This window comes from Podospora pseudopauciseta, chromosome 1, assembly GCF_035222475.1.
Source record: "Podospora pseudopauciseta strain CBS 411.78 chromosome 1, whole genome shotgun sequence".
Classification (NCBI taxonomy): Eukaryota; Fungi; Ascomycota; class Sordariomycetes; order Sordariales; family Podosporaceae; genus Podospora; species Podospora pseudopauciseta.
The window spans coordinates 728052-737916 of record NC_085892.1 but is presented as its reverse complement, the minus strand read 5'-3'; the positions used below and the strand labels follow the sequence as shown (position 1 = coordinate 737916).

At 54.4% G+C, this 9865-nt stretch overlaps 2 protein-coding genes across 2 annotated transcripts; one reads left to right on the top strand and one right to left on the bottom strand.

Annotated features, from left to right (window-relative positions):
* Nucleotides 1–4: 4 nt before the first annotated feature.
* WC-2 (White collar-2 protein light receptor) lies at nt 5–3187 on the top strand. Its single transcript, XM_062906742.1, has 3 exons — nt 5–1172; nt 1415–2753; nt 2828–3187. The coding sequence occupies exons 1-3, from the start codon at nt 1095–1097 to the stop codon at nt 3010–3012; spliced, it is 1602 nt and encodes a 533-aa protein (XP_062769621.1). The 5' UTR covers nt 5–1094; the 3' UTR covers nt 3013–3187.
* Nucleotides 3188–4320: 1133 nt separating this feature from the next.
* On the bottom strand, nt 4321–9747 carry QC763_101860 (uncharacterized protein). Its single transcript, XM_062906741.1, has 3 exons — nt 7899–9747; nt 7242–7835; nt 4321–7183 (listed from the first exon to the last, which is right to left on the bottom strand). The coding sequence occupies exons 1-3, from the start codon at nt 8838–8840 to the stop codon at nt 5144–5146; spliced, it is 3576 nt and encodes a 1191-aa protein (XP_062769620.1). The 5' UTR covers nt 8841–9747; the 3' UTR covers nt 4321–5143.
* Nucleotides 9748–9865: the final 118 nt, after the last annotated feature.

Sequence of the window (9865 nt, the reverse complement as noted above, 5' to 3'; positions counted from 1 at the left end):
AATTCGTAAAACCACAGGTATAGGTTCTGCACGTGGACTTCCCCGAATCCGGTCAGCAAGGACCAACCGTGAATGCCACGGCGCTGACTGGGCGGCCGTATCCCCCAATCAATAATTCGGGCTCTCGGAGGTGCCACAGGGACGCCGGAACCCTTCTCTGTACCGCCTTATACAGGCCAGATGATGTCAGTTTTGCTAGAGCTACACTTACGATTGCGGCCCTGGAAAAGTCCCTGCTCATCACAAACACACTCTCACACACTCTCACACACTCCCGGCCTGCCAGGTGCCTGCGGTGCCTCTTCCGCCACGGGGTCGGCAAGGTTCATGAGGTCTCTAGTCTATATAGAGATACAGACAGCATCTTGGGGCGAGTCTCGCTTCGGCTGCGCTGACGTCTCTTCCCCGAGTCTAGACCGCTACAGATTGGAGGGAATATCTCGCAACCAGTCAGCTCCAGTCAGGGCACCACTGGGCATTCTGTCGACAGGGTTTAGCGTCGTCACCCGAGTCCCACGTCGAGGACACACCATCCCGGTCACGGTTCTGACGTTGAGCGGTGGCAGGCCTGGCAGCTGAAGCTCAGGCCATGTCTGGGGGGCAACGGGGTGCGAGGGGTCCGCTGCGAAAGAGATTCCCATCCTGAATTGAAGGAATCCCATCCTCCCTAAAAAGGGTTCCCGCGGCCGAGTTTTTGCTTTGCTGCTGCCATCATCAAACCAGGTGTTGCCTCCCCTTTTACAGCCAAACCTTGGCTGTCGCCCTTATATCCTACCTATCTTCCCGGCTTATTATTCGTCTCAAATCAACCTACCTCTCGCCAATCTCGCATATACTCATATACTCGGACGGTGGTGTCGTTGATGTTTTTTTGATCCCTCAACACACCCGACAAAGTTCTACTTGTCTCGCGACCCGGCAATGTGCAGCGCCAGAAGGGGTCCTCATCGATGTGCTGCTGCGTTGCTTTACATTATTTCCTAGTCGGTCAACTCGCAGCCTCCCCCTAAAAAGAGAGCCTACGAACCATACACCCCTACTGCGACCCAGCAGCAAACCACACCACTCACACCAACTATTCCGTACTATTTACCATGTCTCACGGGCCTCCTCCCTCTCTGTCGGGGAGCAACTATTTTGGCTATGGCACGAGCTCCGTGGGCGGCGTTACTGTGAGCAACTACTACTCTTGACGTTTTCGCAAGCAACAACAGCAAAAACTCTTGTCCTCTAATTTTGTTTCTTTGTCTTTGTTCTCATTTTTGCATGTCACGTACCTATACCTATACCTGTACCTGTACCTACCTATACCTTGTCTTCATCCGATCACCATCACCAAGCTTGAGTTCCTCCAACATATGACGAAAAAATAGTACTCACCCACACTGACGCCTGTGGCCGATTGGTCGTGCAGATGAGCGGTGATCCGAACGACATGATGTCGCTGCTGGACAGTTCCATGTTTCCCCCATTTGACGACAACATGTCCATGAGCCTCGACGCCCAGCAGCCCTTCAACCCCTCAGGCCCCGCCGCCGTACAGCCCTCCCCGTCAGCAGGCTTGGCGCCGTCGGTCGACCTGCCCTTCTCCCCGGACGACTCGTCATCCACCGCAAACGTAGGCGGCGGCGGAGGAGGAGGAGGAGGGCCCGGCGCCGGCCCCCTCCCCGTCGCGACGTTGGGATCCGGAAATGGGGGTGGGAGTGGCGGCTCCAACACCACGGCCAACACGGTCACCGAGTTCACCAAGCGCCGCAACTGGCCCGCCAAAGTCGTAGAAGAGCTCCAGGACTTCCTCCACATCCTCGACGCCAACGGCCGCATCAAGCATGTCTCCCCCAGCGTTGAGAAACTCACGGGCCACAAGCCGGCCGACCTCCTCGACGTCTTCCTCAAAGACCTGATCCACCCCGACGACGTCGGCGTCTTCACCTCGGAGCTCAACGAGTCCATCGCCTCGGGCTCCCCGCTCCGATTGTTCTACCGCCTCCGAAAATCTGACAACAAGTACGCCATCTTTGAATCCGTCGGCCACGCCCACATCGCCGCCGCGAAGTTCGCGCCCAACCCCAACAACCAATCCCCCTTTTGCCAGGCCGTCTTTATGATGTCCCGTCCGTACCCGACCAAGAACGCTGGGTTTTTGGACTCGTTCCTGGAGCACAAGATTGAAAACGAGCGGCTCAAGCGCCGGATAGCAGAGCTCAAGCGGGAGGAGCAGGACGAGGTGGAGGAGTCGCACCGCACGTGGCGGCAGAGTCAGGAAGGAAGATCGGACATCACCCCTTCTGACGCGGACACGTCCACTTTCTTTGGTGGTGGGGGCGCCAAGCCGACGGCCACGTCGCCGATGTACACCATGTCTGGGAATGCCGCCGCCTCGACCGACATGCCGCCTCCCAACTTGCCCGCGAGCGCCAGCGCGGCTGCGGCTGCTGCTGCCGCCGCCGCGGCCGTGAGTCTGACGAGGGAGGCGCTGGAGGGGATGACGGGGAGCAACAGGCCGGATTCGATCAGGGACAAGATGGCGCGGTACGAAGGCGGGACGCACGTAGACACGATCGAGATGCTCACCGGGTTGCGGTACCAGCAGGGGGAGAGGAGCAGGGGGATCACGACGGGGAACGCGAGCCCGACGCTGGTGAAGGGGGATGCGGGGATCGCGATACCGGCTGACAGGGACCCGAGAGGGGGAGGGGGGGATAAGAAGAAGAAGTTGAAGGTGACGGAGGAGTATGTTTGTACCGATTGCGGTAGGTATCTTCTCTTTCATTTCTGTCTTTTCTTTTTCTTTCTAACTACGGTGAACTGATTTTTATGACGCTAGGAACGCTTGACTCGCCCGAATGGCGCAAGGGACCCAACGGTCCGAAGACGCTCTGCAACGCCTGCGGTCTGAGGTGGGCGAAGAAGGAGAAGAAGAGGAATAAGGACAATAGCAATAACAGCAATGGGGGAACCGGTAACGGCAACAATGGTGGTGATCATCATCAGATTGAGAATGTTGGTTAAACACACACAAACATCTACCTGAGAACTCGTCACAATCGGTTATGGTGTTTTGTGCAACCCCCTCCCTTCGCTTCAGTTTGGTGGGTGAGAAAAAGTGAAAAAGCAAGGCAGGATGCATGCAGGGTCTTTCTTTTTCTTTCTTTCCTCTCATCACTCTAGCAGTGACATTTTCCCTCTTTTATGGGGAGGGATGAACGGATGGAGGGGTTAGTTGGGTGGAGTGGGTTTTTCTTTTCCTTTCATAAATAGAGGGGTTTCTTTTCTCTGGGCGGTAGGAAATATATCACGGAGGGGCGGGGTTGTGGGAAGGGGAGGCGTGTGATTCGGTACACACACACACTCGATGGTATTCCGGGTATGGAAAGGAGGGAAGGAAGGGAGGGAGGGAGGGGTAGGGTTATTTATTCATGGTCTATTACGGGGGGAATTTGTTTGTTGTTGTTGTTGTAGTTGGAAGCCGTCTGTCTGTTTTGTTGTGGGGAGGTTAGGAGACATCATTATCTGGGTGATATATATATATATATATATAAATTAAATGGGGGTCAATGGTGGTTGCTTAGCAAGTCGTTATGTAGTGTCTGTTGCGATTTTATGATTATGAATTCTGGGAGATACCGACCTACCTACCCTCAACAAGGGGTAGGGCGAGAGGACTGATCCCCCTTTGGCCATGGGCTGCTTGCTGGCAATAAAATTGGCTGTGTGGAAGGCATGGTGTAGCCACTGTAAGACAAGAAGCAGGAACTCGGCTGGTTTTCTTCTTCCTTTGCATACTCTGGCGTCTCACAGTCTTTGCAGGGAAGGTGTCTGGAACATGGACACGAGGAGGAAGATTTTGCAAGGTTCTTCCTTGCTAGAATGACCTTGTGTGGTTGCAGTTGAATATCGGATGAGATCTGAGTTGGTGTCGATGGAATTCAGCTTGTCGTAGGTAGCATGTTCAGTTAAATTACAGTACAAGGAAATCCCCGAGAATAAGATCTACTACGTATACAGGTTTCCTAGCTACTATTTCCCCTTCCCCCTTCTCAACCACCAAGAAACCAATTACAACACATATTGCCTCAAATATCAACAAGAGAAAATAGTCTCGCTCCAACAAGAGCTAGCCCCTGACGACAACCCACGATACCAGCAAGCCCTATAACATACGCTACTTTAGATACACACACATTTAGATACACACACACACACACAAACACACACACACACACACACACACACACACACAAGAAAGTTGTCCGTCAAGGACTACAACAGCAACCGAGCAACGCAGACACGCAATGAAACACGCCAAAAAAAAAAAAAAACAAAAAAAAAAAAAAAAAAAAAGAGCAATGCAACGCTTCTTTTTGTTTCTTCTTCTCATCTTTCTCATCTTTCTGATTGTTATTGTTGTTGTTGATGTTATTACAAGGACATATAATGATTTCTCCTTCTTTCTTCGCGCGCTTTCCTCCTTCTTTTGTAGTAAAGTTGTCGTGTGGTGATATAGGTATAAGTGCCCTGTTTTGAATCCTCCCTCTTTGTGTGTGTTCGATCTCTCTTACTCTCCCTCCGTGTACATGCTTATGCCCCTTCGACCCCTCGAGATAGGTAACTAGTATGATCAAAAGCTATAAACGCGCTTGAGGGCAGAGGGGGGGGAAATGTTCAGTGACAAAAAAGAAAAGGCGCAAGAAAAGAACAAGAAAGCATCTTTGAAAGTGGTAAAGACAACACAACATAAAAAGAAGCGAAAAAATCATCCCCTTTCTTGAAGAAAATAAACAGCGAGATTAAAATAAAAAAGCTGACAGCGTAGCAAAAACAACCCTTATTCGCCATTCAAGCATAAAACCACCTGCCCTGTGTTCCCTTTGCGTTCCGGAAACCCCCAAGCGCCCAAGAGAATAATGAAAAAACACAAAATTCCATGCCATGCAAAGTCTCGTCGAGGTCGCAGAGAGAGAGAGGGGGGTGGAAAAGGTTTCATGATACAGAAAATTCTCAAGATTCCTGCCCTTGAGCTCAACTCTCGACAACGACAACATACACAACTCCCCGATTACTCCCAGCCGAGTTTGAACTGACACGATTCGCACATCCTTCCATCCGTACATGGGCAACTAGCCTCCATCCTGCCAGCCCCCTAGTTCAGCTCTCCGGCTCTGGCTTTGCCCCTCCTCCGGAAAAAGTCCATAACTTTTCGTGCAGGCCCACTACTTCCAGAGTGGTCATGTCCCCGAGTGTTTCCATCCGAATCCCACGCGTCAACAAACCGCTTGTTCTTCTGCAACACACCACGGCCGGGCCGCCCGCCGCTAGCAACTCTGCGTCCGTCTTGTGCCGTGTCTTGTGGCGAAAGGTGTGGCAACTGTGGTGCCGATCCAGCAGGCCTTCGCATATTGTTGTCGATTGAGTGGTCCGAGCTGCTATTCATCAACGTCTGGCTCTGGTACCCCTCGACATTAGAAGGGCGACGCCCGTCGTATTGATTTGACGAATATTCCTGTCGCTGCTGCTGCTGCTGTTGTTGTTGTTGTTGCGGCCTTGGTTGCTGCTGGCCGTACTGATCGTTAGATCTTGGTGGTCCCTGAAGCTGAGCATACATTCCATCAAGGGTAGAGGCATCCACATGCTCCCGTTCCACATCTTGCTCGACGTATCGACCATACTGATCAACCGTGGGAGGCTCTTGAATCGGCAGGTCTTGCTGTGAATCCAAAGCAGGCGAAGGCTCATCTTTTGAAATGCCCATCGATTTGAAAGAGAAACCGCCAGGCATAAATGAAAACCGCCTGTTCTGCTTCTCCTGCTGCGAGCCTTGGGATCCGGATATGCTGCCGGATCTCTTGTTACCAAGGCCAATAGAGTACGACCGGCGAGATCGCTTCGAGTCCATAGACACCCTAGGTTCCTCGGCACCTGCGAGCGCATTGTTCATGCTGACGGGCGGGTATCTCTTGTTCTTTTCCTGCTGCTCCTGCTGCCGCTTGCGATTCCTACCTCCAAACAGCGAGCCGCTGCGACCAAAGAGTTTGCCACTAATCTCACCCATTGTGCTAGATCTCTTGTGTCCCTTTCCTTCCTGGCTAGTGTTGGTGAGGTTCGTACCCGAGCCAGAAGGTGAACCCTCGAACCCCGAGACACGGGCGAATTTGGGAGGAATGGCGCTGATGCTGGGCCGCCCGTACTCCGTATTTTGAGCGTCTCCCGTCGATGGCATTCCGTATGAATTCTTGCCCCGGCTAGGTGGTTGCTGAATTTTCCCATGCGCATTTGTATCGGCAAGCTCAGGCGGTGCTGGCTGGCCATACGAGGAACGGTTGCCTGCAGCTCGGGAGCCCAGGGACTGCATGGAACCTCCAGTGTTGGGTCTCGCGTTCGTTGTTGGGGCCGCGGAACCGAAAAAGGCAGTCTCCGAGGTAGCACGGGCATCGCGACCGCCGACGCGCTGTACAGCAGCAGCACCCGAGTTGACGTTGCGGTGGGCGCTTGGGGGTCTCCGCGAAGACACCGGCGGCTTTCCATAAGCATCTTTGGTTCCCGCCGGGTCTCTCGAGTTTTGTTTGTCGTCCGGTGAAGAGGACGAACCAGGATTCTGGTCCACCACCTCTACGGCACCCTGGCTGCCAGAGCGAGCGCGTGTGCGGCCACCAGAAGACTGGGTACTTGCAGCCTCTCCTCGTTGCGTCTGAGTGTTCGGCGCAACATATTCCACCTGGACTGTCCGGCGCTTGTTATCGCGTTGCTGCTTGGCGTACGCAGCCGCCTCAGCTTCGGTATCAATGGTGCCCTGCTTTGTCGCCAATCCACCCAATGCAGGAGGAACCGTCGTCTTCTTTGATGCCTCGCGAACAGAGGCGCTGCGTGCCAGGCCTGGCGCATCGTCTTCAGACGGAACTGTAGTGTTTTGAATCTCGCCAGGGGTGGTGGTGCTGGATGTGATGAATTCGACGACATGTGCATACTCGCTGAGCCAACTATGACGGGCGACTTCGAACAAATCGGCGCGCTTGCGGGGGTTGGGCACTAAGATTCGTCGCAGCAAGTCTCGGGCATGAGGTGTGACGTATTCGGGAAACGTGAGCGGGGTGTTGACAATGTACTTGTACAGAAGGTTAATGTTATCACCCTCCGGGTTCGCCGGGTCGTCGTCGAACGGCAGATACCCAGCGAGCATGGCGTACTAATTTTGGATACCAGTTAGCAATCCGTCCAACTGATGACTTTGCTCGGTTGCTTACCAGTATAACACCACAGCTCCAGACGTCCACCTTTCTGCCTGTGTATAGCGAGTCGCTGACAACCAGCTCTGGGGCTGCGTAGCATGGACTGCCACAACTAGTCTGCATCAGATCGCCTTTCCTGGATCCGCTGGGCTTGACTCTGTCAAGACCCATCCGCTTGACAAACTCGCGGTCCGTCAAGTTGAGCTCCTCTTCTTCGCTGAGTTCCTCGGCAGGATCAAACGTGTTGGCGAAGCCAAAGTCGGTAATGATGATGTTCCGGTTGCGATCCAGCAGAAGATTCTCCAGCTTCAAATCGCGATGTACGATGCCCTTCTTGTGCAGATACCCCACACCGGACACAAGCTGTGCAAACAATCTACGGGCAGCATTGTCCTTGAGATAGCGGTGGTTCAGAATGTAGTCGAACAACTCTCCGCCGGATGCGTACTCGAGCACAATGCCGTAATGTCGCTCCGACTCTTCCATTTTGTGCAACCTGACAATGTTTGGATGAGTTAATTGCTTCAAAATGGCCACTTCGCGCATGATCTTGGCCATACGAGAAGGATTGCTTCCCAGCTGATCTTTCTTGATCAGCTTGATGGCCACCTGCAGCAGGAAACATGATCAGCACGACAAACCACGGATAACCCGTACGACAATTGCACTCACTTGAACACCACCCTCCTGCTTCCACCCGAGCTTGACCTTTCCAAACTCTCCCTCGCCAATTGTATTACCGAGAATGTATTCGCCAAACTTGGTGTGCTTTTCTCTTTTCGAGTGGTCGTGACGACTCCTTCCACCTCTCCGAGCCTCTTCGCCATTGTGTCCCGCATTCACGATGGGAGGAGGTGCTGCATCGTCGTCAAGCATGGCCGCGGGTTGGTGCGGCTGAGCTTGTGCCAACCGCTCCTTTTCTCGTTCAATGTCCACCTCCGGCTGCGAGATAAGTATGCTATTCAGGATATCGCTGGCCTCTCTCGACGGGGCCTTGGTCGAGTTTGTGGTAACAGGTGGTGAGCGAACAGCTGCAGGTGCCGATGGGTTTGTGCGGGGGTCGTAGGTGCTGTTTGCCTGGCTGCTCGCCCGGCGGTGGTTGCGTGAGTTCTGCATGGCAGCCTCGTCGGCTGAATCCATCCTGCCATTGGTTTCGCGGCTCGAGTCACCGTGTGTCCGGCGAGACGACGAGTCAGTGGATCTTTCCGAGGTTGGAGCGCGTCGGGAGCTGGATGTCCGGGGAGGGACAGCGGCGGCAGGCATGGTTCGCCTTTGATTAGAAGCCGAAAAGTCGGGAGAAGCCGTAGATGCTGCCGCAGACACGGGCACTGGAGCGGGCGAGGCGCCGGCGACGCGAGAGCTCATCGGGGAATTGCGGTCGGCAAGATGGTCGTTGTTGGTGGCACTGGGTCTCCGCGAAGGGTGTCGCGACGAGGAATCAGCGGGCGATGCTCTGGAGGGCTGCTGGCTGTGATTGGCATAGTACTCCTGTGTTGGCGATGGATGGCCAGGCGAGTACTGGCGATTGACAGGCGATGCAGTATTCAGGGGCGGCGTCTGCAGGGCAGAAACTGACGTCGGATGGTGCGGCGGTGCCTGGAACGCACCAGACATTTTTCTCCTCCGCCAATGCGCAGAGCAAAGCAGGTGCGAGGTGCAGCAGCAATCCCAATGTTTTGGTTGGACTGCGTGATAAGCCGAAATGAGGCGGGACGAGCTCAGCTGCACTGGAGCGGGTGGGAGGCAGGAAGCCGCAGTCTGGCGGACCCAGGGGGATGGAGATGCGGAATAGGGTAATGGGGGAGCGATGGGGGAGTGGGAGGGAGAAGGTACTCCGATAGATAGACAGACAGCAGTTTCAAAACGTCGGTCCCTTTGGCTTTTTGCTTTGGCAACAATGCACCGTGGGGTCGCAACAGCCTGTTTGCGTCCTGCTTTCAATGTTGAGACGATGGAGTTGTTGGTGGTCAATGACCAAAAAAAGTCGCGATGATCACGATGCCAGTGAGAATTGTTATCGAGGACCCTGCCGTTTGAGTGTTGATCGCTCTGGATGAATGCTGCGCTGCGTCAACGTGCAGCAGGAGGTGTGTGTGTGTGTGTGTAGTGGTGGTGGTGGTTGTGGTTGGCGGCGACGCGACTTCTGGGAAGCAAAAAAGCACGGGGACAGGCCTGGTCCTGGGCAGCTTGTTTACTTGCGCCGCAAAAAAGAACAATGCACCCTCACAACAACGGGCCAAGGGGCAGACTCGGGGCACGCCGAAATTGACTCGGGACCTTTTCCGTGAGCTCCCTGTCCGGGACGGGAGGGAGGAGAGGAGTTGGGATGGATGGAGGGAAGAGGGAGGATGGAGGAGAGGAGGGGTGATGAACGAAGGCTTTGCGCGGGACGCGAAGAGGGAATCTCGAGGCGGTGGGAGATTCCGAGATGGAGGTTCACTTTCTCCCGCGGCTGCGGTGGTGCTTGGTGGTGTTGCTGGTGACCAGCTTTCTCCCACTCGGGCAACATGTGCCCTCTCCTTGGCTTGATTGGGATTGGATACAGTGGGAATATCACGGCTCCAGTTGGACAAGACGAGCGTTTTAGCGCCAGGGTGAGAGGGTGACGGCCAGTTGAAAGGTGGATACATCTCATGTGC

What these genes read in the sequence shown, in the direction of transcription:
- WC-2 (XM_062906742.1), top strand. Translation starts at nt 1,095, where the DNA reads ATGTCTCACGGGCCTCCTCCCTCTCTGTCGGGGAGCAACTATTTTGGC. An exon ending in GCTCCGTGGGCGGCGTTACT is followed by an intron (nt 1,173 to 1,414) that starts GTGAGCAACTAC and finishes TTGGTCGTGCAG; the next exon opens with ATGAGCGGTGATCCGAACGA. An exon ending in GTATGTTTGTACCGATTGCG is followed by an intron (nt 2,754 to 2,827) that starts GTAGGTATCTTC and finishes TTATGACGCTAG; the next exon opens with GAACGCTTGACTCGCCCGAA.
- QC763_101860 (XM_062906741.1), bottom strand. Translation starts at nt 8,840, where the DNA reads ATGTCTGGTGCGTTCCAGGCACCGCCGCACCATCCGACGTCAGTTTCT. An exon ending in AGCAGGAGGGTGGTGTTCAA is followed by an intron (nt 7,836 to 7,898) that starts GTGAGTGCAATT and finishes TTCCTGCTGCAG; the next exon opens with GTGGCCATCAAGCTGATCAA. An exon ending in GGAGCTGTGGTGTTATACTG is followed by an intron (nt 7,184 to 7,241) that starts GTAAGCAACCGA and finishes ATCCAAAATTAG; the next exon opens with TACGCCATGCTCGCTGGGTA.